At 46.8% G+C, this 27168-nt stretch overlaps 1 protein-coding gene across 7 annotated transcripts in view; it reads left to right on the top strand.

The window, feature by feature from the left end:
- Window positions 1-27168, top strand: part of LSAMP (limbic system associated membrane protein) — a 1027179-nt gene that overhangs the window by 989009 nt on the left and 11002 nt on the right. For 4 of the 7 annotated variants that reach the window (XM_071809255.1, XM_071809249.1, XM_071809234.1 and 1 more), the window contains 4 exons: window positions 1292-1426; window positions 5299-5419; window positions 6383-6531; window positions 12287-12322. In XM_071809255.1, coding sequence (XP_071665356.1) covers window positions 1292-1426; window positions 5299-5419; window positions 6383-6531; window positions 12287-12322 — 441 coding nt within the window. Of the gene's footprint in view, window positions 1-1291; window positions 1427-5298; window positions 5420-6382; window positions 6532-11241; window positions 11376-12286; window positions 12323-27168 lie in introns of those variants that run through there. The other 3 variants (XM_071809244.1, XM_065829231.2, XM_065829229.2) reach the window with 2 other exon arrangements.

The following is a 27168-nucleotide window of genomic DNA, read 5'->3' as shown; positions in this document are numbered from 1 at the left end:
AGCCCCAAACTCACAGGCACTATTTGAATGCCATCAAACAACTTAGGCACTTCTGTGAAGTGGTCAGCGTTTCGGAAGTGCTCGGCACCCATCGAGCAGAAAATGTCTTCTGGGCAGTGAGTTGCTCTGGGAAATCTGGCGGCTCTCTGAGAAATCTGAATGGGAGCCCTTGTGAATTGACCTTTTGGGTTTGTGTTTTGTTTTTTTTTTTTTAAATCTGGCCTTTATCCATTGAGGGTTGGGGGACGCTTTCTCTAAATATACACAGGCACATAACTGGGGCTTATGGCTTTGCATGCTACAGACTGGTGCTTGCAGCCCTCTCAGACAAGGGAAGCATATCCCTTTACATGCTGCCAGTGTGGTTCAGTCTTTCCAGGAAAAGCCTTACTTTGCTTTCTGAAGGAACAGGGTAGATATACAAATCCTACTATTTCGTGCTTCCCTGGCACCTTTCATCCAATGATTCTAATGTGTTTTACATGGGTTAACCTCACCGCCCTTCTCTGACCAGGACATGATGGGAGAGGGGGCCCATTAGCCACAGCTCACAGAGGGAGAGCAAGGGAGTGATTCACTCAGGGTCACAGAGTGAATTAAAAGCAAGGCCACAAACCTCCCCTGATTCCTGCCCCCGGCTGTAACCCCGATGCTCAAATCACTGCTTTCAAAACTGTGTTAGCAAGGCAGCACGATTTAAATATGTCATTTGGTATGTATAGTAGACCAGGGATTCATTATGATTATTGGTCTCCACACAGGTCAAATTACACTTTGTTTCTCTCTGTTTGGCTGTGTTTAACTGTAGCTCGGTCTGATTGATGGCACTTTGAGTTGGTGGTTGCTCTGAGCGATAGAAAGGCATTTTTTACACTTTTACAGTAGCCAAAAGTGTGCTGGCAACACACCACCACATGTGAGGACCCAGGTAGCCCTGAACTAGCCCATTTGCCACAATCTCCTCCCCTGGTACTCAGCCATTACACCAGTGAACTTATTCTGGTCTCACATGGTGGAGATTTTGCTTTTTGGCCTGGACAGCCTGTGGGACACAACACTCTGGTACCATTTGTATGCTTCCTTGCAGATTTTCAGAAGCCAGGTTTTCCATAACTAAGTAAAATGGTAGTATCTTGCTGATATGACTTCTGAAATAACTTTAAGATTGCTCGTGACTGCTGTTTATTCGCAGAATCCCTGTTGTACTTGTCCCTCCATAGCAATTAAGCAGAAGATTTCCCAAATCTGAATGGCTAAGAAAGCTACCATCTGTGTTTTTCTGTCCTATCAGGCAGAGAATTTGAAGGCGAAGAGGAGTACCTGGAGATCCTGGGGATCACGCGAGAGCAGTCGGGCAAGTACGAATGCAAAGCTGCCAATGAGGTTGCTTCAGCAGACGTCAAGCAAGTCCGGGTCACTGTGAACTGTGAGTACGTCACAATTGGAGCATGTCAATGGGGAAAGCTTTGCCCATGGGCCGGGATGACTTCAGAATAAATAGAGAAGCCTTTCTGGATTCGTGTGATCCGAAATGGGGGGGTGGGGCCTGAAGAAACTATGTGCAATCAGACACTTATCAGAGGGTATAGCTTGTGCTTTAAACCTGGTCATATATAAGAAAAGAACGAGAGAGAGGGAGATAGGAGCTGTGAGTTGCCCCTGTCTCTCTCCTCAGATATGCTGGCAATTCCTTGTTTTTCACTCATGGGTATTCGGGAGAACAGTAGCATGAAGAGAAGCTTCAGCAAGGCAGCAAGGAGAGATAAGGAAAGGTTCAGCCTGCACCCAGCCATCTCAGCACTGCTTATGTGGGTGTCACAGCCCAGGGATTAGGGGAGGATGTGTGGTAGAGGTGTGTGTTAAGGAGAGGGTGCAAAGCCATCTCTCAGCCTTAGACACCCTCCGTGCACCATCGCAATACAGAAAGGTGCTTGACCAAAGGAGACAGCGCTCCACCTAAAAACACCCAGAGGCACAGTTAGCCACATGGCTTACATCTTCACCCCACAACTGTATGAGTCCTGGGTGGGTGTTGCCCTAGTGAGTGGAGCATGGATCCTGTTGCCCATACGTGCTTAGAGAGATGTCAACTTCGCTCTGCTGGTGTGCTACCCTCACAGTGACACAAGATATTTTAGACCGTTGTTACTCTTATAATGCTGCGTGTGTGTATGTCCACCTCCGTATTTGTATGGCTTATATTTGGCACAACAGTGATTTAACGTTAATATCCCCATCTGCCCGCTCTGTTTCCTTGCTTGGAGGCTAACACCTCTGCAGCAGGGATAGTTGTCTGGAGGGTATATCCCTCCTGACCTTCTTCAGTTTATACACCAGAATATTAACTTAAACTGAAATTGGATATGATTACAGGCACATTTCAGGGTGCATATGCATGGCTTTGGTTCCCAGGGAGCACTCTCATGTCATGGGTTAGGGCAGAGAGCTGAAGGCAGCAACTGTTTCAGCCCAGCCCAGTGTAATTTGCCACTATAGGTGGTTTTGGCACACTTTAATACCCTTCTTGTGCCTCTTCCTTTCCCTTTGGGCCACCACATCAGATCAGCTTGCCTGTGTTGCTTAGAAGTCAAGGTTATAGGCTCCCTACAGCATCTTCAGAATCCACACCATTTTTAAAAATTTCCTTGGAAACTGGGTGGCAGTGGTTTAATACTGGCTGCTTCATGCACCAAATTTTGCCATTAATGAGAAAATGTAGTAGCAGATTTTCTGCACTAAAACTGTTGAAGATTTTTCTTCTGTCAAAAACAGCTGAGTTTATAAACCCAAGACATTCCTTGAGAACCAATTAATATTTTCAAATATTTCTGTGAAACATAATTTCAACGATGTTTTTAACATGGTTGAAACAGACTGTTTGTATAAAGTCAGAATGTTTGATTTTGACTTTGTTTCAACTCATAACAACTATGCTACAGCAAGATCTTAAACATTTTTACTGTTGGAATATATGAAAATGTAATGTGGTAGAGCATTGTAATATTATTACATGGCCTAATTTGTAGTGTGAAACAAATTATCATTTCCTTCAGGACAGATTTTTTATTTTGAAAGAAAGGTAAAAATTCTAAAAGGTCATGAGGGCCGTGCACAGGAGAAAAATCAGTCCAGTTTGGGGAATGAAAACTAGACGTTTGCATACATCTTTCCTTATCTCACTTCCTTAAACTATACCACAAGCAGCAGAAAGTGGGAAAACCACAGTAAGTGTGAAAAATGGGACCTGCACAACCTCAAGAGCTTCCTGGCCATCTCTTATCATCTGCTGACGCTGTGGATCACGCAGCTTGTCAGCCGGGACTGCCAGAGAGCATCCTTGCTTTGCTTTGGTCTCACACTACCACCTTCAGGCTCCCACAGTAATGGCCCGTTGTGCATCACAGACAGGGAAACTGAGGCCTGCGGAAGAGTGGGGAGCAAATAGCTACAGGGAACCCGCTCCTGGCTTCCCCAGCAGCAAACGGCTAAATACAGAGCAGCTCCCTTCTGAGCGCAGCAGGCTGGTTTGTGCGGAGCCACCCCCTGCGCCTTCTCCTGGGAGAGGGCTTTAGCGAGCAGGCTGCCCGTGGCTGAGCCCACAGTGCCTCAACAAAAGCGGTGGCATCTGAGGTACGATCTGTCTACCCCTCTGGGCTCTGTCAAAAAGCTGAGGAGGGTGGCCAAAGCAGGGGCTGCTCAGAGCGAGAGGCTGGGCTCCCTGGCAGCAGCCTGGGGAGCACATGCCTGCCAGGGTCATTTCCTAGGCTCATGGAAGGGTGCTTGTTCATTTTGTGACTCACCTCTTGCACTGGATTCAGTGAAGTGGAAAAGGTTTTACTCACTGAAGATGGCAAGAAGATATACTGCTCAAACAAAAAAAAATTGAAGAAGGATGCTTAAAAAATCACCTTCGCTATCCTTTTATTTATCCTTCTCCTTTCCAAATTAAAATATTTACGTGAACCCACAGCCTTTGAATGTAGGATCCTATTTATGTACACTTATTAATATTTATGATGTTAGAGGGCGCACTGCAATATCCCTAAAGCCCTGCATAAAATCCTGATTAAGGTCAGGAAAGGGATCACATTGAGATGGCTAATGTGTTCATAAACAAACTTCTTTCCATACATTTTCCAGCCAGAATTACTTTTTCTTTGACTGATGCAATCCATTTTGATTCTTTTTTTGGCTTTTCAGTGCTGGGATGGATACAGACGGCAGAGCTGTACTTTGTACACAGCAGTGTGTGTTTTATGGTAACTTGAGCCTCAGCAAAGTAGCTGTCTGAGTTGCAGCTCTGTAATCTCGGAGTGTGCAAGTATTAGTGATGAGAGACAAGGCATTTACTCCCTTATCCCTCTCAGCAGCCAGGTGGAAATAATTCTGCCTTTTAACATGTAAAGCTTGTTGCTTAACATTTTGAACATGAGTCTAGGATTGAAGATGCCGTTTCCTACCCTACCCAGCACCCAAGCAGCACTGAGACCTGGCTCCCGTGCAGCACACCAATATTTTTCCCAAGCGCCCATGGCACAACTCTCAGACTTCGAAGTACGCAGAGGTGGGAGCACCATGCTGGGCTGAGGGCAAGCTTCACACAAAGCAAGCATGAGCAAGCACTCTTGGAGCCTGTGATGAAGCATGATGTCCAGGAAGGTTTAAGCAGGATTTATAACCTTAAACACCTGAGGGAAGTACCTCAACAAATGGTCTCTCAAAGTTGCACCCACAGCTCCTGCTAAACCTCTTCCCTTTTAAGCCGTTAATGTATTTCTGTCTCATACATGTTTCTTCAGTCATAGACTCATAGGATTTTGACATTAGACACAAAGGTTGCATGGAAAATAACTTTCATGCTAGTGTTAAATTCCTACTTTATTCCTTTCACTTTTGCTGTCTTCTTTTACCCTTGATGAAGTCTTTCTCTCATCTGCTTCTCTCTGATGAGCCCATGTGAACTAGAGATCCACAGGTAAATATTCATAAATTACAGAAGTCCATCATTAAGCTTAACTCTGCCTGCATATGCCTATGCATTTATGACAGAACTTTATTCAGAGTTGTTGAAAAGAAGCACGCGTAAGGAGTGATGCTAATGCGGTGTATTAGAGAGGGTTCAAAGAGCAGATATTCTCCAGAGAATATTCTCCAAGGAGGAGCATGTGCCACAGCAAGCAGCAGCCGTGGACCTCCACTAGCCTGAATTGTTTGCATGAGGAAGCCAGCCCTGATGTAGTTTCACTGTTTCCTTCCACCTGGAAGTGTGTGAAATGACCATGTGTTTCCTTCCTGCAGACCCTCCCACCATCACAGAGTCCAAGAGCAATGAAGCGGCCACAGGACGACAAGCCTTACTGCGGTGCGAGGCGTCAGCAGTGCCCACACCTGATTTTGAGTGGTACAGAGATGACACCAGGTAAGATCTTTAGCTCACCTCTTCCCTTTTCTCCTTTTTAGTCCACTCCATAGAGGATCCTTAGAGAATCACCTACCATCCTCCCCAACTCTTCTCCTCAGCCGAATTACTTTTCACAAACCATATAAGTCTGGATGGTCCCACCAGACTTGGCCGAGCCAGCATGATCAGGGCTGTGAAAGGCAATCCCTCTCTGCGCTGGGAAAGCTGAAGGAAGTGCAGAGGATGGAGCTCTTGCCTTTAAGTCACTTAAGCACCAATACACAATTAGGACATCAATGGTGCTTTCTTCCTGATGATGTTCATACATTAAATAGCCCATGATACAGACACAAAAATAGGCAGTGTTGATCTCCAAGAAGGTAATACCACTCTAGGTACCTTCATCTAGGAGAAGGAGCTGCTGACACATAAGATTCCCCCTATCTGCATGACCTGAGCCAGCCAGATTTGTGTAGGAGAGAAAAGTAGAAGAGAAAAGGGATCTGTTCCTTCTACCTTAGCATCTACCTGGTATTAAGAAGGTTGTGTTAGTATCCTAGTTTTCAACCTGACCCATGTGCAGAGGCTCAAGTGTGGCTCAGCTTTGGTATATGCACATACTGGAAAACATGAATTCGTGTATTTCACTAAAAACCCCTTGTTCAGCTGGCCAGGGTGCATTCATTTCCAAGTGCTAGTCAGAGCTGAGTAAAGGCTTCCTCCCTTTCCCTCAGCTTTTCTTGCTTCTCCACTGCTTTACTGGTGGCATTTCACCCCACTGTGTTCCTTCTTCTTTTCATTCCCTCCTCCTGCTGTCTATCCATGCCTTCTTTGGTCTCTTCTTGTGTCTCCTTCCTGCTTCCCTCCACTCTCACCTGCCAGCTGGGCTGAATGGCTTTGGTTTACTGCCTGCCAGGCAGTGATTTCCTTCCCAATACACAACTGCTGTTGCACTACACACCTCTTCTCCTCTCTTCCCAGGATAAACAGCGCCAACGGTCTGGAGATAAAGAGCACAGGGACCCAGTCTCTGCTGATGGTGGCCAACGTCACTGAAGAACACTACGGGAACTACACCTGCGTGGCTGCCAACAAGCTGGGAGTCACAAATGCCAGCCTATACCTTTACAGTAAGTATGGGAGGAGGTGATGGGAGGTCCAGATCGCTCTCACAAAGACCAGCCTATGTAGGAAGCACATGCTGACCAAAACTCTGGAAAGCATCCACTTGCCAAGCCCACCCCCTTAAACCTCCAGCCATGAACTGGCTTTCAGCACTCTGCTTCAGATGCTGACATGTTCATACTTGCTGTGAAACACAAACACAGCCAAATTAAAAGGTTTACAGTCAAGTCGTTTGATTGACTTTCTTTGCTGAAGTCAGATTTTGTTAAAATAATAAAAACGTGTTTGTTTTAAAGCTGGAAACAAAAAGCCCTTTAGAATGACAGCCCCTTTAATAAGGACACGGAAGGCCAGGGCTCGGAGGGTCCATGACAGCTGAGAAATGACAAGTAATTCAGAGAGATGGAGAGAACTAGCCACTGAGCCTGAGGAGAACAAGAGAGAGTAAAGAAAAAGAGAAATGAGTTTGAGAATGGAAGGGAAAGAAGTGGGAAAGTCAGAATGATTTAAAGGGGCATATCATAGGGAACATGGGGGAAAAGGTAATCAGCAGATGAAATATGGAATAAAATTCCTTGGATCTCATTCTGTTACCTTTCAGTTACTGAGTTTGTCATAGTAAGTGTAAACAGACGGAAGTTGGGACTGGACCAAATTCTACAGCAGAGTTACCTGCTGGTTCTGAATTTCGCAGCTGATTCAAACCTGACCCTAAACAGAGGCTGTGACCCTCACCTACCACCCACGCACACATACAAATTGTGGAAGGTCCTGATTCCAGGTCCAACACTTAGGCTTGACTGGGACGACATGTTGTTATTGCCACCAGAAACAGGCTGCAGCAGAATGGCTCACTCACATGAATGGACACATAGATGCAAAAGTGACTTAGGGCTGTATTCCTCTGACAGTCTCAAATTGAACTGAAACACTTAGGCCATGACCTGCATGTCCTCTTAAACAGAAGGAAAAAAAAGCTGTGTAAAGCAGTCTTAGATTGGGACACAATTTAGTCTAGTTTCTGCTGTGTGTGGTCAGATTAATCAAACCATCAGAAAAACAATGTTTTGGTTTGGTTAGTTTTTAACAGATGTTGTGTTAAAAAGATAAATCCATTGGCATTCTTTGTTTACCACCTCTGGATTTATTTCATGGCAGTTTGAATTTTTGCAAAATTTAGTGTATTCTGTGGAAGTTTTTTTTCTAAAGAACAGATATTATCATAAAAGAACATATATTTGATTTCCTGTAGCATTGCAGCACACAAAGCAAATTTCTACTATGAAATTCTTTTCACCCTGGTCTTGTGACTATCATGAGATTCAAATAAAATCCTCAGGCAGCAATCCGGAACACAATTTTCAAATACTCCAGATTTGTTCTTGCTGATATTAATATAATGCTAAGTTTAGAATCCATTATTTGTGGGTGAATTCTAAATTTGGCCCTCTCTGTTGGTTCCTGTTACACAGATGAGCTGAAATGCTTCACTGAAACGAAATATAAGATGAAATTCAATAATGTATATATGCACACATGATTTTAGCTGGAGGGCTGGTTTTGCTAGAAAAGCATTTTGCATGACTTCAGAACTTCACCTCAAAGGATCTCAAAGGATTTGCTAGCAATTAATATTTTAACATCACCAGTTATTTAGAAATGGGTGAGTGTTACTAGCACCATTTTGCAGTAGGAGATTAAGATACAGAGTGAAGAAGTTGTTTACCCATGGTTGTAAAATGAGTGGCAGAACCTGTAACAGACCCAGGGACATCCTGCAAAGTGGCTGTTAACTATTGCAGGGGGAAATGTGGCGGCTATTAAAGATGGCTCACAGCAGTGAGGGTCCTATTTTAGCCTCATTTTGATGTGTACGAAGAAAACTTTCCTCCTTTTAGTTTGTTGGATTTTGTTTATCATTCTTACCTTAGAAATTCAAGGCCTATTTATGCTGGAAAGTACTAGAGAACTTCACAAGAGCCAGAAGAATAGAGGCGCAGGAGCTGAGAGAGATCTGATGATTTTCAGTGGAGTGTTTCTAACTTTTATTTTTGTTGCTTAGTTAATCCCTGCTTCTTCAGTGTGCAGTTGCTTCATATTGTTTCAGTAAATCTCTGTTCTCCTTCTAGTTAGTGTGTAAAAGAGAAAGAGAGAGAAAAAAAAAAAAGAAATCCAGGCATACTGCAGCTGGTATTTCTAAGGTTAATAAATCAGGGGGGAAATGAGTGAAGGGAATCCAGCCTCCTAAAGTTAAAGAAAACAGCTAAAAAAACCTACAAGCCCAGATGAAAAAAATGCTGTAGTGATCACACAGTAGCTGAAATAACAGGTAATGTACACTCCAGCCACACACCCAGGCAGAAAAATAAAGCAGTGCCAAGTTTTTGCAAGGTACAGAAGATACTCAAATACTTGGGAGTGTTTTTCATCCCTAGAATCAGAGATTTTATTTCTTCTTTAAATAGAGAACAAGCTCACTGTAGGGCAGCATCGCACTAGGGAGGGAGATAACAGCGATGGTTCCTCAGTGTCCCATTGCAGCACAAAAAATGAATGGCAGCCAGGAGTGAGGAAACAAACAGAGAGTTAATAATGAGGTACTGGCAGCTTTGCCTGAGGTGGAGGGCAGAAGGGGAGCTAGCAAAATGATGTGAAAGAACAGTTTAGCAATAGAGAAAAATGGGTGACTACCATTCCGGGAAATCTCAGCTAGCATTGAAAAGCTCTGGGAGAGACTGAGTGCCTTAGATGTCTATGCCATAGACAGAAGACGCATTAAAATACAAAAGCAGCTCCCTTGAGCTGTATGAATAGATAGCTAGTGATCTTCCTTAAAAGACGTAGCAGCAGGATTGCCTGCTCTAAGTGGAGAGATTTATACCCCTCACTTCTGGAGACTGAGTTTACAACAACATAAAAATGGCCATACCAAAGGTCTGTCTTACCCAGGAACCTATCTCCAACAGCAATAGGGAATATGTTTGCAGGTACAGTTTGGTGATACAACTGATCTAATAGCTTGCTGCCATCCCTTCCTCTCCACTCGTTTTGCTCACCACCACAGACTTAAAATACTGTGACATGTAAGAAGGGGGCAGTATTGCAGATTTCTGTGGCAGAGCAGCGAAGCCAGGCCTGCCATCACAGAGCAACAGAGGTGAAAAGTAGTGCCACAACTGAAGGGAAAGTAGTTTTTTCCTAAGTGTATTAGGAGGGAGGGAAATGTGTTTTCCCTTCATTCCACTTAGCTGACAGAGTGCTATGAAAAGCATTATGAGTAAAAGTCATAATTTGTATCTTACCACATGCCACACAAAAGTGTAAATATGTGCATACATATATTGTATGCATATCTACTATACAAACATATAGATACATAGGTTTACATGTACTTGAGTATGTACTCATACATATGCACCTATGTGATGTATAAGCAAGTGCACATGCCCCCACAGGCACACAGAAGATGGCGCAGCACCTGGTGTGTTCTAGCAAGGCAGAGAAAGTAAATGAAAGCTCTTCCAAATGAGTTGACTGCTGCCTCCTGCAGAGCTAGCCCATCCCAGAGGACAGACCAGGAGAAAACAGGGTGGTGGTGCTGCGCATCCTTATGCACTCCCGCTGGCTAACTTGTCTCAGTTATGGGAGAACACCACCTCAGCAGGTCTCCTGCCGCATCCTCTGCACCCTTCGGGGAGTAAAGCAACACAGGTGATGCTGCAGCTGGCAAAGCCCATGCTAATTAGAAGCAGCAGGAGACCGAATCCCACCCCTGCCTCCTCGAGGGTCTTCAGGCAGAGCTATCATTTCAGTCCAGCAGTTTTGGTCCCAGCAAGAGGCATGTTCCTAAGAAGAGCTGGCGCTTGCCTGTAACTTGTCATTATTTGTTTGCACCCCAGCACAAGTGCTGGCTGTGTGCACACGCTTACACCCCTTCTCCTATATCTCTGCCCACACGCTATTGCACCTAAGCATTTTCTTATGGTGGTTCCTGCTAAGGTTTGGAGCGTAACTGTGGCCATAATCTCTCTTAGTGGCTCTTAGTGCAAACCCTGTGTTTTCCCAGGGTCTGGCAATAACAGGGAGACTCAGGAGAGGAGGAAAGTGGTTAGGGCGACAGCCAGGTAGGGCAAAGCTGAGACACTGCTTGTGAGCCAGTATGGAGTGATAAAGGCAGCATGCAGCAGGCGAGAGGAACAGAGGTAGAGTCCTTGAATAGAAAGCAGCATGATAATGAGGCCGTAGTGCTTTGCTTTAACTGCTTATGCTGTGCAACCTGCAGCCCGCTGTGCAGGAAGAAGGTAAAGGGGAGTTGAGTTATTTAACCAAACTAAATAACAAGGAAGTCATGTCAGCACAACAGCCTGCTTTCGCAGAACAATAGTCCCCTGTTGCTACATAAACACCAAGATGCAGGCTAGCTGTGTATTCTCCAGGAAATAGACAATCTTCCCTGTGCCTGCTGTGAATTCAAACAGCTCCATTACCACCATGAGGGCAGGAGATCCACCAGTGTCAGGAGGATGAGCCTGACCTGCTACATCCTCCTGGGCTCCAGTGAATCAGGAACTAGCTCCTTGCACTAAGGGTGCTGTATAGAGGGCATTGGCCTCCAAATAGCTGAGCCTGGGTTGATCAGAGAGTAATAGTGGACTACCAGTGTATCCTGCCAAGCTCTTTGTCCATCAACACTGATCTTTGCACCATCCTCACAGGTAAGCCAGCAGACAACTCAACAGCTAAATGTCTGCCTTCCAGTCAGTCCCTGAGTAGGAACTTGTCTCAGTCAGTACGAGGCATCCAGCAAGCTCTGAAGGTAATGGAGACCCAGTGATCAAACTCAGGCCTGGGAGGTTTGTATTCTTGTCTCTGCTCCTGAGGGGCTCGTATTCTTGGTTCTGCTCCTGGCTCTGCCAACAGTTCAACATTTGACCTTGGGCAAATTGTTTCCTTGCTCTGTGCATCAACAGCACAATCTCTAAAATGGGTTTAACGCTACCGTTAGCCTCAGACTGAGGTCTCTGACACTGGTTCCCCTCAGTGTCTGTGCAACTCTTTGAGATCCTTGTGTGGAAGAAGCAAAGCGTGAAGCTAGCAGGGATGTATAACAAAGTCCTGCTGTGACGTATAACAAGGACGCATTGTAAAAACCTTGTAACCAAAACAGCAAGCTCTGCGTACAACTAGAGGCTGATGAGTCTGCAAAAACTCTGTTCCCATCAGAACACAAAGGCTTAAAAGAAACAGAGTGCCCTTGAGGATTCGCCAGGGTGACTGCTCCCATGCTCAGAACCTCAGGGGACCTGTCACTGGCAAGAAATCCATTTGGGGAGGTTCTGGGGAGGCAGCATCTACCCGTGGAGGACTCCCACAACTCACCTCTGTGCCAAGACTAGCTTCCAGCCAGAGGTGCAGCTAAGAGGAGCTGTAGTGTGATAACATGAGCGATCTTGAAAGTCAGTGGAGAGATGTGGCCCATCAACTCCAATTACCTTCACTGCAGGTGCTTAATCCCTCTTGCTGTGTGGATATTATTTGTTTAGTTTTTTCAAATGACTTCTCTCTGACTCCCAATCCCAGGGGATGTTGATGTGTATTAGGTGTGTTGCTAGTAAAATGCTCTATATATGAAACCTACTCTAGTTCATCTAATTTGGGGATGGACAACTCTATCAGGTTTGTATCTGCTGCTTGCTTAGTGTGAAAAGTAGCTTGTCCTTTTCTCCTGCATGTTGCTTATTGTTTTTTTTCCCCCCTTAGAACGAGTTTTACCCACACTCCCCAATCCTTTTCCAGGTCAGTATATGTTTTATGTTGAAGTAGCTCTTTAGCTGGGTCATTCTCCATCATCCTGATAAATGCTTAGAACTAGGGATGGGTAAAATGGTTCAGAAATGCAGGAAAATAAAGGCTTTCTTTTCTCGTCTACATGTCATTTGGCCCCTTCTGCTCACCTTCTTCGTCCTACTCCTTTCCCCCTCCCTTTTCAAAAAACCAATCAACTAAACAGCAACAACCTTTAGCCAAGCTTTGAGCCATGACATTGTGTGCTCACCCAGGTCTGGACAGTTTTCAGTGATGTTCAATTTGTCTGCAGGCCTATTCCTAATATATATTCCAGTCCTAAGCTGTCTTTGCCCACACGTTCTGATTTGGATCAAAAGCATAAGCAGACCTAAAATTTTGCAGAGATGGTAAAAGGGACAAATGAGAAGCTAAGCATTAAATGGCTGCCAGGAGGGTTTTTTCAGTCTAGTTGTGTAAACTATTCAAGGTGCAAGGTGAAACACTTTGTTTTCTTATTCCTCTGTCACACACCCCAAGTCTGCCAGTTCACCTAGTGCTGCATTTTGAGGCAGAGGTGCACAGTGAGGTGCTACTGTCTGCTTTATTCTAAGGGAAAAAGGTATGAAGGCAAAACAGGGTCTGTGTGTTTTTCCTGTCTCTGTGCTGCCCAAGCATGCTGCAGGCCCAGGCAGCATGGCCCTGACATCCACACGAGACCTCGGGTTTGGATATGACCTTGAGATTCTGAAAAAGCACAGAAACTGGACACTTCCAGAAAGCAGGCTACAGCGTTTGAAAGCAGTGTTTGAAACCAAATCAACAATGAGGCAACAAGTCCCGCTATTCACCTAAGAAGTCTTGGCCTAGGGCTCCTTAGTATCTTTGTTTTACCACCATATGATGAAGGTGCACTCAGCTCATGGGATGTTCAGAGACCTAAATAGTTAATGTCTGTGCAGAGCTTTGGGGCAGAGTGTTATTAGGAACCCATGTTGTTTTGCAACAGGGCACCTGCCCAAGTAAAGCACCTGCAGGTACTCCCATGAAAAAAACAATAAATGCCGGGTGTTACACCAGCTCCCTTTAACTACTCTGCCGGTTTCAAATCGAGCTCTGCTCTTGGCATCTTATTCAGGCTCAGGATGTAGTCACAATTGCCTATTTAAAAGGCAAATCCACAAATACAATTAAAGAAAAGTACCTACAAAAAAAGGAGGGGGGAGGGAGAAATCAAGCTACCATTAAAATTAAATCCCAGAGAGTGATTTGTAAATAACATTCAAGGAGCTGAGAAAAGAAGTAAAGTAGGCCATTGGGAACCTAGTGTGGAAAAATAAATCCAATTAAACACCATTATCGTATGTATTGCAAACGAAACTAGTGCTTGGATATGAAATTAAAGTTGCTGAGGCTGTTTGGGATGTAAGGTTTTTGAGGAGTTTTCCAATTTTGGGTGTTCTTTTTTAAGCAGAATTTTCAATGACAAATATTTTTATCTGATGGAAAACCCAGGGCTCTTTCTTTTTATGATTGTTTTTATTATATATCCTTAAATTTCACAGGCAGGCAGTGTTAATTTTTTTTCATAGCTAGCCCTGTTTACAGCTGGGTTTGAATTAGTACCCCATTAAGCTAAATGATAAAGCAAAAACTGAAGTGAGCAAGGCAAGGATTTCCATAGCAAATACCCCTCCTAATCAAGCTGCCAAGGCCACCCTGCATAGCTTTAGTCAACCTTTTAAAACACTTCCCCCTCTGTCTTTGAAGTTGTTATTTTTTTTCCTTTTACTGCTCCCCGGTGTCCTGAGACCATCTTGGTGTGACATCACTTTAGTGAGGAGTCTCTAGGACCTTGTGGTGCCAAGTGCTGGGATATCTCCAGTGACCCAGGACACACAAAGAGGATTTTGCAGAAGCAGAGTTTAAATACTCTGGACTTCATTTATTTTCTGAAAGTCCCTACCAGCCTCTCCAATGTGGGCGTTTGGCAGAGATATTGGCACTTATCTCAACATTTGCTTTTACTTTGCTGTTCACCTTCAAAGAAACCTTGGCATAAAAATTTCTTTCTCACTATGAGTTGATGTTCTGAGATGCAGTCTTTAGCTCTCAAATAAGCGTCTCCTCAATAGCCAAAATCACAGCCTCCTCCCTCTATTTCCCTCAATTTTCATTTCTCTAAAGCCTTTCTAACACTTCCCCGCCCTGTGGGGTTTTGAGCATTAATTTAAAAGGAAGGTGTTTTGAGATGAAGAGCACTATAGTCATGCTAGGCATTGCTATCATTAGCTAGCTGCTGTGGAAACATCTTGCTTTCAGGCAGGATGGAGACTCAGAAGCAGCCCATTCAGCTAAACACATTGGACTTTAATTTGATGACTTTGTTTCTTAAAAGGCTAGTGGAGCCAAACTGATTCATCTCTCAATACAATTGTCCCTGGTAGATTTTCCACCCCTTCTGATTTTATTGCCAGGCACTCACCAATGGCCTGAAATATCTTCTGGGATGATGCCACATCATCACATATTCCTGTCTGCATTGTGACATCAGGTTATAATGGGATGACACAAGACCTGACTGCCACAAAGGAGAGCTTACTGCATCATCAGGTGGCTTTGCAAAATAATTTTCTTCTGGAAAAGGAGAATTTGCTCATTCCACACTATACGTGCCAACAGCATGGCACGTGAGATCATTGTTGAACCTCAAATGGCTCTGTCACAATTGCAGTGATAGCTCCATCTTTGTCCTCCAGTGTCCCTTCCCCTCAGCCCTTTGAACACAGACTCCCTCCCTTGTGATTGTGACCTAGTGTCCACATCAGAATGGCTTAGCTGGACCAATGGGCTTAAAAACCCACAAGTCTTCTCAGGAGACTTGTGATAAGGGCTTACCACAGATTAACCAGAGCCTTTCTCAGCATGGTTATCTTGAATGCCCTGGGACCCCTGCAAGGGAGATGCACTGTTTCTCAGAGAGCAGCACGTCCAGAACCTGTCTGTGGGCCATCAAGCGTGCCAGTCCTTGGGACCTGATCAGGAGTCCAGTCATGAATCAATAGGGTGGCAAAAGATTTATAGCAATAGCCTGTTAGTAACTGGAGGAGGGAGAGGGAAAAGGAGAATGAGCAGTCCTGTCTTTCTGCCAAAATGCGCTCTGATCGGAGAATGACCCTGTGTGGCTGTAGCTTGTAGCTAGTCTCCATTTAGCTGTAGCCAATGTAGCCTGTACTGTCACTAATGCCTTCAACAGGTGGGTGGGAGCTGGGGGGAGAAAGAGATGTTCATTTGAGTCTCATGACCGGAGTGGGAAACAGAGAGCATCTTTTTTTCTAATACTCTGCCAGTCCTCTTCCCTCCCTGTGGAGGTCCTAGCTGTGGAGAAGAGAGCTCATCTGCTGCAGTGGTCACCTCTACCCATCCCTGCTGCCGTTTCACTTTCTCTAGAGCATGGCCCTGTCAGTCCTGCTGTGCGGGCAGATCTTGTGTCAGTGGGGTCTGCTTTGGCGAAAGGATGAGCATCTGAATATTTTGAAGCTAAGGAGAGATGCATGGGGGAATACATCTGAGAGTACAGACTGTAAAGGGTTAACATATTACGGGGGTTTGCTGACTAGGCACTGGTGTGGGACCAGTCCACAGAAACCAGTTCTCCCAGTATGGCATGGCCAACTAAAGACCCCATCCATCTCTGGAGTCCTCTTCATCCAGGTCACTGGGTGCTCTCTCAGCTGGGCTCCAAGAAGGGCCCAGTGAAAATTAGTTGTCAGAGCTGGGGAAACCATACCATAAACAGGCCAAAACAGCCAGTCTTGTCCTATCATGATCCTGACATAGAAACTACCATCAGAGGAAAATGATGGCCATCAGGACGAAGTGCAGGAGGGCATGTTTGGAGCCAAGGGCATGTCTGGTATTTCCATAAATTCTGAGGTATTCAGAGTCCATAGTTTAGCTGTACTCACCACTCTGCAGTGATATGTGCCTGACTGCTTGGAGCACGCCTCTCTCTTCCCTGAAAGTTGGCTGAGCCTCGAACATCAGCACATGATGATGCCCATGACTCCAGGTGGGAAGCAGAACTCATGGCTCTCCTTGGTCCTCGCTGGTGGTATCCGGCCAAATTTTCCAAAGAGCTCATTCTCCATTTGGTGAGTGGAGAAGGGGGTAGCTCTGCAGGGTGGATGCTCAGGCAGTCCAAGCTTCTCTTGTCGCTTGAGTTCAACATCCATCCCTGCCACATCTGCAGGCTGGGACTGCATTGGGTGCTAAGCCTAGAGGGTTTTCAGGCCAAGGGAACAGGAAGGACAAGACAGGGTGAAGGAAGAAGGGCAACGTCGTATTAATTGCTTCCTGCTGTTTCATAGGTACCAAGCAAGGGGTGGCATTGTATCTTTTTTTGACCACATGGTTAAAAGTGAATAAAATCAAAGTCAGAGGTGATGATGGTGTCTTTGAAAAGGGGAAGTAGGGATTAAGCTGGAAAAAACATCTTAGGGAAAAGAGAAATGCTGACAATTATTTCTGCTACAGCTACTAGCATTGCTTGATGGATTTTTCTGGATAGCAACAGACAGATTCTGTTTGCTGAGATTGCTTAAAACAAATAAAAACCAGTCTGCTTCTTCCTCCCCCCAAAAAGCATAAAGAAAAGAAACCAGCTTTCTTAAAGAAAGAAGAGAGACACAAGGGGAAAGAAAGAGAAATAGCTTTATTGCTTGATCTGTTTCTGTACTTTTTGTTCATTAATTTTAATTTAGATTGATTTATTCCAAAATGAGCCCTGGGTTGCATATATTTGCATAACCCTCTCCAGTAGCAATGCTGTGGAGAATCCAGCAAGTGAGGGAGAGCAGCAGCAGAGGGTAGGAACTGAGACTGGAAGTCCCAGAAAGATACTCCTCTGAGCTGAGCTCTTGCATTGGGATAGGGAAGGCATTTCAAGGTCTGTTTAGTCACAGGTGTGGCTTTGCATGCACGCAGAACAGCCCTGCAGAACAGCCCTGCAAAACTGAGGTCACGGCACAGCAGTCAGGTGGGAGAGTGGAGGTTGGGCAAAACCAGTGGGGAAGAAAACACAACTGTGCTGCAGAGATTAGAAACAAACCCATGGAAAAGCAACTGCCGTGGAAAATCAGTTGTCCAGTAGGGACAGTGATAGTGTCAGTGGTGTAGCATGGACAGATTACCCTGCAGAGCAGAGCTTGGGCAGGCTATAGCCCTCCTGAGACAGATATCCTCAGCTCGGAGGATATTCGTAGCCTGATGCCATCTATATGTTAGATGAGTTTCTGAAACCATCAACTGAACCTTCCTCCTTAGAGATGATGAAGGCAACTTATACCCACTGCACAGCAAGTGTACCTAAATCCTTGCTCTCTTCCTCTCTGTAATTCTCATGTTGAGCTGCCAGCCCAGCTGACTGGAACCAAAGTGCAGAGGGCAGCGAGGAGGAGGATGAAGAACAGCCACTGTTCTCCTGATTTAATCCTTAAGCACACAAAAAATTCCTCCCACCCCTGAGAGAAAATGACCAAAGATTAATTCCCACCTTCACCCTCCTCCTCACCCTTCCTTTTCCAGTGTAAACCACTCAAGAATTTGTCTAACAAATTGGCCTCCCCTCTGGTTATTGTCCCAAGTGAACAGTCTCTCCATTCACTAACCCATGACGGTAAGTCGGTTTGGGAAGCGGCAGGTTTATCTTCCCAGCTCAGGCACCGCACCGGGCCCACTTGTGAACCGGTTGCCATTCAGTGTCTGCTCTGCTGTTGATAAAGCACATTACACATGGCTGGGCTTGCATGATTAATACAGCTGTCTAAGCGCTCTCTCTAAAAACAAAAACAACCGGGAGAAGGGGGGTGTGGGATTTGGGAGGGAGGGGGTGCACAGGGGAAAAACCAACCATTCTGAAGAAATCAGGCTTGCAGAAAAAGCAGAGTGCACCTGGCAGTCCTCCCTCCCGTGGGCAACCAGGTCTGTCAGCAGAGCTCCCCTCCAACAGGGAGAGGCAAGGTGAGCAAAGGAGAAATGCACTTAGGCCTTACCCACCATCACCTGCATGTCCCTCTGTGGTCTGGGGAATGAGTGCATGGACAGGAGAAAGGGGCGAGGCTGTGGAGAAGGATGTGCAATAACCAGCATAAGTTTCAGTGAGGTCTGGCCAGGCAGTCTCTACGGTAGGTATCGCAGATATATGCATGCGCAGTGATGGACGAGTGCACTCCTGAGCCAGGTCACCTTATGCACTGTACATGCACATCCCATGCTTGGAGGCACATCCCACAGCCACTGAGCAATTTCCACGCACCCTAGAACATCTAAAGGATGAACTGAAGTGGCTACAGGCATCTTTTCCATTGTCACAACTCATCCAGCTGAAGGCCAGTTTGGCTCTGCCTGTGCAAGCTGTAGTAACTTTCTCTTTTTAATTAGTGGTCTGGGAATGGGCTATGGGAAGCTACTGTGGCTTTCTGCCCCAGCTTTCCCTGTGCCCGGGGCATTATATCAAGAATTGCACTGTTAGGGCATTAAGGTGACCAGGCATCTCACTCTGGAATTGGACATACACATTCACACATCCGTACTTGGATAAGAACTGCAGGTGGCACAAAGCAACACTTATTTAAACCACATGCTTTAGAGATGTATACCAGTCTGTGGGCCCGCTGGCACCATGTTGCATTTGCTATCAGAGAAGGATAGGATGGGCAGAGGCAGCGATACAACTGGATTTCAGTACCGGAGGAACCTCTAGCAAGCTAGTCACGCTCCACCCTGATTTAGTTCTACTTCAGTCTCCCAGGCACCCCTCAGCATGTCCAGCGCTCTTCATTTCTGCTCACAGCCACTCAAGTCTTTCTCATGCCAAATATCTAGCAAAACTTGTGCAAAACCATAGCAGGGATGAAGTGAGTAAACAGACAGACATAAAGCTGATGAAAATATTAATTTTTCAAGAAGTTCCAGAGCTTCTGATTAGCAAAGCTGCTTCCTAGGGCTGTGTGTGCTCTGGGTGAGGAGGGCTATGCTGTTTGTTTCATATTGAGACAGCAGACCGTGTACTCGTGTCACCTTTGGTCTGCTGTGCCATGCACATGTGCTTGAGAAGTGCAAACGCAAGGGATTGCTGTATTCTAGGAATGTGGAAAGCAGAGAAAGCTCAGACTTTCCCTGTGATGGACCCTGGAAAAGTCTGTGATATGCTTTTTTTTGTTTGTTTTTTTGCTTGTAGGATGAGAGTATTCAATGAATTGTTTGAAGAGAAAGCAGTTTTAAGTAACTGATTTTGCATCAGTAGTTTGCCAAGTCTTGTTTTAGAAAAAAAAATGTCTTCCAGCTGCTAGTGGAATAGAAAGGGTGGGAGAACTATTTTTCAGCTATGAGAAAACCTTGGAATTTTTTGATATCTACAGGACAGATCTGGTGATAAAAGACCTGTATAACCTTGCAATGTAGGTGGTCTTCTACTCACCACCAGCCTCACTGGTCAGGATAACAGTTCAGTTCTAGACAAGGAGTACTGTAAACCAGCTCCAGGATAAATGGTGTAAGCAGCCAGCTCTTGAACGCCACGACCTTCTCAGAAAGGCACTGAGAAATACAATTTCAGGGGTATTCTTTAGACCTCAGGGAAGGATGGGTGCACTGCATTACAGAATGAATCTTCACCAAGACATGAGGTATGATAGATGAGTACTTAGTACACCATGAGTGAGCTCCAAAACATGGGGAAGAACTGTTCAGTGCTGAAAAAGCATGAGCAAATTCTGAAATACATTAAACCGTGTGCTAAGATTGATGGACACCAGAGACATTTCCTTAATCTTGTTGGAGAGTTGCTGGAGGGCATCCTTCTGAGTTTACACAGTGGTACTTCCAGGCTCTAGAAAAGCCAGCCTATTGTCTCTGCAGTCACTGTCAAGTTTTAATTACAGGAGCAGAACCAGTAGTGAGAATGGGGTACAAGCAGGTAATGAACAAAATAGTTTCAACATTAAGAACAGGGAGTGAAAAATTGTGTCTTCTTCTCAAAGGAGAGAAGGGGGGACACAGGAAAGTAGTAAGAAAGAAGCCCCAAATGAACCCTAGTAAGTAGAAGCTGCTAATCCCTAAAGCCTCAGAGTAGAGTGCAAAGCCCTGGAAGAAAGAAATTAATAACTTTGAAAGTATGACCTTGAAAATGGAATTAACAGTATTCCTCCCTTTTAAGCCTTCATGATAATAAAGATTTCATCTTCTGAAGCCCTGGCAAGAGAGTCAACAGACTAGAAAAATTACTTCCTGCAGAGGAACTGTCAAGTGCAAAACCTAAGACCCCTGCAGGCCCCAGGGAGTGAGATGACAGAGAGAGAGACCTGTACGGTGCACATCCTCTTTCCTTTGCACCTTCTCCTTCAGAGGTCTGGGTTGTTTGGTTTTTGGTTTTTGTTTGTTTGGTTTTTTTGTCCTTCCTTACTCATTTTTGATCCTCCTCTTTGCTCAAGAAGCAGGACTCCAGCCTTCACTGTAAGTAGAGTCAGCCTATCAAAAGCAGGAAGCCCAGAGCCGCTCAGGCTGGAGAGCACTTGGAAGAAGAGCAGGCCAGCTCTACTCGGTTTGCAATCACTCCTTCCTTCCCATCACAGACTAGTCCTTCTAACCTGCCCCATGTCTCCTCCTGGCCTCACTTCCATGCAGAAACTCATTGGGGCTCACTGTCCTCTTACACCAGGTTTTACCTCGCATTATTTGACAGAATCCCAAGGGCAGATTCCCCAAGCAAATAAGGACCCTGCAGCTCTCTGATACCCTTTGAAACTTCTCTGTGGGCTCTTCTTCATCAGCACTGCAGATCTTTTAAACCCTGGAGTCCTGTTAATGTAAAGAAGAGAAAAACTGACACTTGCTGTCTCTTTTTCTATCTCCATTTTGCTTTACTCAGGTGATGGAACCCAGGACACAGGAGAATATTGTAGATTGGCAAATGTGGGTGTGAAATGTATTGATGTGTGGATGACTTTTTCCCTTTGGGTGTGGGCCAGTAATACATCTGCTTTCTGCTTACATCTCAAATGACCCTTTTTAAAGGTCTGTTTTAGGAATCTTGAAAGGCATAGGTTCAATTTCTGCTGGTGGTGATCATGTTGCTCACAGAATTTGGAGACATGCCTCTGGGCAACCAAGAGCGCTTGTGGATTTGCTTAAAAGTCTGACCTAGTTTGCATGTTCAGCAAGGATTACATGGCATGGCACAGCCTCTATCCCACTCTTTTAGCGGCCCTTTCAGGGGTGCTGTCGGTGTTGCAAATGGGAGCTGGAGGGAGTGAGGGGAGAGGAGGAAGAATAGCATTCTGGAGGAAGTAAGAATGGGCTAGAAACTTCACCACCACTCCCTGCAACCTCTGCTTCTTGCTGCTGTAGTGGGTAGATATCTTGCTTTTGGTGGGGATGACCAACCAGAAGATCAGATCAGATCTGCCCCCCATCCCCACCATCTCCAGCAGTTTTACCCAGAATACTGCGTAGTGGTTGTGGAGAGATGCAGACCGACAGGGATCAGGTTCTCTGCCACAAAAACATGGCTACATTGAGCTGCCTCAGGCAAAAGTGGCTCAGAGCACGCAGAGCTGGCACCCTTTCCTTAGCATGGCCCCAAGGGAGCATTGCTGTGCAGGATTCCAGGGTGGGAAACGGCCTGTTAGAGAGTAGTGTAGGGGAAAGGGACCTGGGGGTCCTGGTGGACAGCAGGATGACCATGAGCCAGCACTGTGCCCTTGTGGCCAGGAAGGCCAATGGCATCCTGGGGTGTATTAGAAGGGGAGTGGTTAGTAGGTTCTAGAGAGGTTTTCCCCTCTATTCTGCCCTGGTGAGACCGCATCTGGAATATTGTGTCCAGTTCTGGGCCCCTCAGTTCAAGAAGAACAGGGAACTGCTGGAGAGAGTCCAGTGCAGGGCAACGAAGATGGCTGAGTGGAGCATCTCCCTTACGAGGAAAGGCTGAGGGAGCTGGGTCTCTTTAGTTTGGAGGAGACTGAGGGGTGACCTTATTAATGTTTATAAATATACAAAGGGTGAGTGTCATGAGGATGGAGCCAGACTCTTCTCAGTGACAACTGATGATAGGACAAGGGGCAATGGGTGTGAACTGGAACACAGGAGGTTCCACTTAAATATGAGAAGAAACTTCTTCTCAGTGAGGGTGCCAGAACACTGGAACAGGCTGCCCAGGGGTGTTGTGGAATCTCCTTCTCTGGAGGCATTCAAAACCCGCCTGGACACATTCCTGTGTAACCTCATCGAGGTGTTCCTGCTCCGGCAGGGGGATTGGACTAGATGATCTTTCGAGGTCCCTTCCAATCCCTAGCATTCTGTGATTTCCGCAGGTGTGTGCAGCCACTAACCCTGCGTGTCGCTGCCAAGCAGCGCAGTGCCCGGCCCGGAGGCTTTGCTGAGGGTTTCAGAGACAGGCTGTCTCAACCCACCGTTGTTTGTTTTTTTTCCTTGGCCTTCGGCTGCCACCTCGCGGGGACGACGCGACTTGGCGGCAGCGGCGGCTCCTGCGGCCCCGCACGCCTGCGCAGTGGCTCCTGCCGCACGTGTGTGGCCAAGCACGGCGGGACGGAAGGGCAGCGAACGGCCCGGCGGGCAGCAGGGGTGCAAAGCGGAGCCTAGGCGGGGGGAATGTGCCAACCAAGGAGTTTGCGCAGGGGACCCTGGAGAGCGAGTGTTGTACACCCACATGCCACAGTGCTTGCAGCATCCCTTCACGTACTGCTTGTGCCTCTTGCATACCTGTTTGTTGGCATTTGAGCTTCACCTGACACCACATCCACATCTAAACAGCTCTGTAGGAATCTGCACTTTTTCTCTCGTATGTTTGACCCAACCCAGGCTGGTACTGACTCCTTGCCTTTGCATTTCTGGTACTAACTCCGTCTTCCCATGAACACCATCATTCCCCTGTACCGGCTTCTGTCCCTCCATCCCTGCTTCCCTATGCCTGATCTGAGTTTAATTTCTTCTGTTCATCCCCCCTTCTCTCAGGACCTGTTCTTGTTACCTATCCAACCAGCATGCTTATATCAGCTCCTACATTTCCACATCCGTACCTTGGCTTACACCTTCTCCTCTTGCCCCCTTCAGTGTCCTGAGCCCAGCATGCCCATATTGCCATTTCAGTTGAAGACCTTCCCTGGTATCATTTCCTGTGCTGTAGCTCTGCGTTGGTACAAGCATAAGGCTCCTCATATCGCCACAGTCCGTATTATCCCCTTCTTAAATGCCTTACCACAGTGGCTTTTTCCTATGCCTCTGACCTAATACAATCTTCCTCCCATATTTATCACCTCTTCATGTAGCAACCAACCCCACATGGGCACTATAGGTTTTGAGGGGCCAATGCCAGCCATGAGGCAGGGCGTGTACAAGCCCACCAAACAGCCTTCTGACCTTGGCCACTTCTGCCAAGATTGAGTTGCAATGCCTTGTAGCGCTATAAATTCAAGGCTTGAAGGCAGGGAGAAAAAGAGCCCTTTTATTCATCCCACAAAGGTCAGACCTCAGAAGTCTTCTCCCCTGTCAGTGATTTCTGCAGCTACCGTTGTCTCTGGAGGCTGAGCCTGTGCCATGGAGGATGCACCACTGGAGTCTCAGTGGCTTTAGGCCTTGGGAGGGCATCATACCAAGTCCTCTCACAACTAAATTGTGCTCTCTTCAGCCACCTGAGTAGCATCCACTGAGGGCTCAGTAATAACTCTACCCAGGTTTGGTGGGGAGACTTGCAGCTCTGCAATTCAGGACTTGAGCATTCAGTGGCCACCAATGTCTTGACGCTGGGTAGCTTCTTTCTTAACAGTTTCCTTGACAAAAAGCTCATCTCTGTCTTTCATACGGAGATCTGAACACACCCCAGCTAATTCTTCCCACACTGAGCAGTTTCCTTAGCCTGGCTCTCCTGTGTAGTCAGCAGAGGAGACTGCAGATCAAGGAGTGACTTGAGACAGTTTTAATTCGGCCAGTTCATGTAGCAATTAGTAAAGGGCAGCATTCCAGGCTTTCTGTTAATGCCAGAGTCCTAAAGTCATAGGAGAACACAACACCCAAATCTAATGTATGGCTTTAGTATCACTGCTGGCAGCTGATTGCTACTGTGCTCCTTAGAAGTTTGGGGAGGTTGTGGATATGGAAGTCTTTCAGCAATCCTGAAGTGACTGGACAAGTTCCTGTAAGAAAAAAAAAGTCTGTCAAGGAGTACAGCTTCTGCTGGCTCAGGATGACTCCAAAGCACCTGAATCAGACTGATATGGTATCAACCTGGCCATGTGCTCCCAGCTGGCCCCCCACTCAGTACCCACAGGGAACAGGACTGAGGGTTAGACAAGACCCTTCAACTGACCCAGTACAGTTGGTTTTGTGATATGCTCCTTTTGGATGCAGACTGTTTTTGGGGAAGAGCGCAGCTCTTGGCTTTGCAATCTTACCATGGTTTGCTGTGAACATAGCACCCTGCTCTTCCTCTCTTTCTCCACCATCTCACCCAAGCCTCACCACCTTTCTTACTCTGTCTTTTCCTACACCTTTCACAGAAGTAGGAGCACTTCATGAGCCATCACACACACATGCAAAAAAAAAAAAAAAAGGCATTACAGCTGTACAATGCAAACTAGCACATATACCAATGTCCTCTATAGCGAAACATGGGCTAATGTAGCTTGCAGACCTCCGGGGAGGAACAGGTGTAGCAAGCCCAGCTGTGCTGTGCTAGTGGTATGGAGAGTGGGGGAGTAAAACCTGTGAAAGGCCAGAACGCAGACCCACGGAGGTGGTCCCAGCAAAGTCATTCAAGATGCGTGAAGTTTGTGGGGACCTCCTCCCCATGGGTGTTGAAGTGAGATAGTTTTGTGTAGCTATTTACCTTTTTCTGGAAGACCTGCACTGTTCCAAGGCTCTGAGCCAAATCATCTGAGCAGAAAAATGTTCTGAGGGACCATCACTGGTTTTCTTTCTTTACAATTAAAATAGACATTTTTTTCCTTCTCAAGGCTTGGTCTTGAACACAGCAGAATTATTTTGGCTGTTGCTCTTCCACTTAAAAGAAAATAAAATCAGCCCAAGGCGGACACCCAGCATGGGTTCACCCCACCTGCCCCATTGATGCTTGTAAAGTGCTATGCAAACAGGACCTTATTATGGGAAAGGTCAGGCAGCCTTAGTAGCAGCAGGTGCCACTGGCTCTGCATAGAATGCTGGCAAAGCTCTCGCAGCACGGACAAAGCAGCAAACTGCTGACGGGAGTGTGAAGCAACTCTTCCACTTCGTGCTATGTGGAAGGGTTTGCCTGCAGGAGGGTCAGACACTGGGTGAAATCAGTGATGTCCCACACTGGAGCGCCCCGCTGCCCCTTCTGCATCCCCACTCAGAAGTATGGAAGTTGTCCCAGAATTGTCAGGAAAAGACCCCTGGAGCCTCTCTGTGCGAGACTAGTGCACAAGGCACTACACGCAGGTGGGCAGGAGCAGTGAGGTCATGGTGGCATGGCTCTGGTTTTCCCATGGTTACATTTAAGGACACAGCTAGGGTTACCCTGCCTTGGGAAGTGGAGTGGGATGGGGACTGTACATGGTTCCCTTCAGCCCTGAGTGAGCTGCAGGTCTCTAGATCTCAGCCAAGCCTACCTTGTGCCGTGACACCAATGCAGATCACTCAGGCTGACTGCATGTCACAGACGAAGCCTCAGAAACGTGGGGCGCAGTGTCCCATGAGGCCGTTGCATAGTTAGTCGCTGTGGCAAGGATCCACCTGCAACTGCACTGGGTATCTAGATGTCTCATTATTTGGAGAAAGGAAGGAAAGTGCATTTGTTTTGCCCTTGCCAAGTTTCAGTCTGATTTGATTAATGTGATCTGACTCGGTCAGCCGCTTGGGGTCTGGGGTCCCTTAAGGGTTTATTTGTGAAACACTGCCAGATATTCATATTGACTCATCATCATCAGAAAGCCAATTTCCTTCGCTGGCTGCACTGGAAGAAAAACCCCTACAAAGCTATTGCGTGGTCGTGAACTTCACAGCGCCGCCAAACTGCAGAGGAATTATTAGCCTGGGAGTTTAGATTGCAGAGAGAACTCCCCGAGCACAAGCTCAAAGTCACATAGGTGGGAGACTGCAGAGAAAGTGTCACTTGTTCACCAAGGACCCTTATGGCCGCTGAAAGGGTCGCTTCTTCGCTTTTAACACCAGCGAGCGCCCACTACACTCAGCGCGGCGGAGCGCTGAGCAGAGGGGCCAGGCGCGGTAACCGGAGTCCGTGCTCAGGACAAGCGGGGCAGGGGAGTGCAGCTGGGTCGCGCTGGGATTTGCTGGGGCTCTTTCTGGAGCTCCCGGGGATGCTCCCTCCCGTGGCGGCGGCGGGAGGCGCGGCCGGTACCGGGCGACTCCGCGGGGCGGCGGGGCGGCCACCAGGGGGCGGCGGAGACCGCGGCGTGGCCGCTGCTGGAGCGGGGGGCGGGGATGCCGGTGCCTGCGGGGGGGATGTACCTGCCTGTCCGTGTCATGGGGCGGCTGCCCGGGGGGTGGGGGGCAAGGGGGTTGTTTGCATGTGTGCGGCGTCGTGTGTGTGTGTGTGTGTGTGTGTGCGCGCGCACTGTGTGTGCACTGTGTTTTCGGGGGTGGGTATGGACGTCCGTACTCACTTGGGCAGGTACATACGAAGGGTCTGGAGCACAAATATTGTGAGAAGCGGCTGGGGCTGTTTAGCCTGGAGAAAAGGAGGCTGAGGGGAGACCTGATCGCTGTCTGCAACTACCTGACAGGAGGTTGTAGCATGGAAGGTGCTGGTCTCTTCTCCCAAGTAGCAAGTGATAGGATCAGAGGAA

Source organism: Patagioenas fasciata, chromosome 1, assembly GCF_037038585.1.
Source record: "Patagioenas fasciata isolate bPatFas1 chromosome 1, bPatFas1.hap1, whole genome shotgun sequence".
Classification (NCBI taxonomy): domain Eukaryota; kingdom Metazoa; phylum Chordata; class Aves; order Columbiformes; family Columbidae; genus Patagioenas; species Patagioenas fasciata.
Note: the sequence above shows the minus strand (reverse complement) of the source record. Positions and strands in the feature narration are given on the sequence as shown.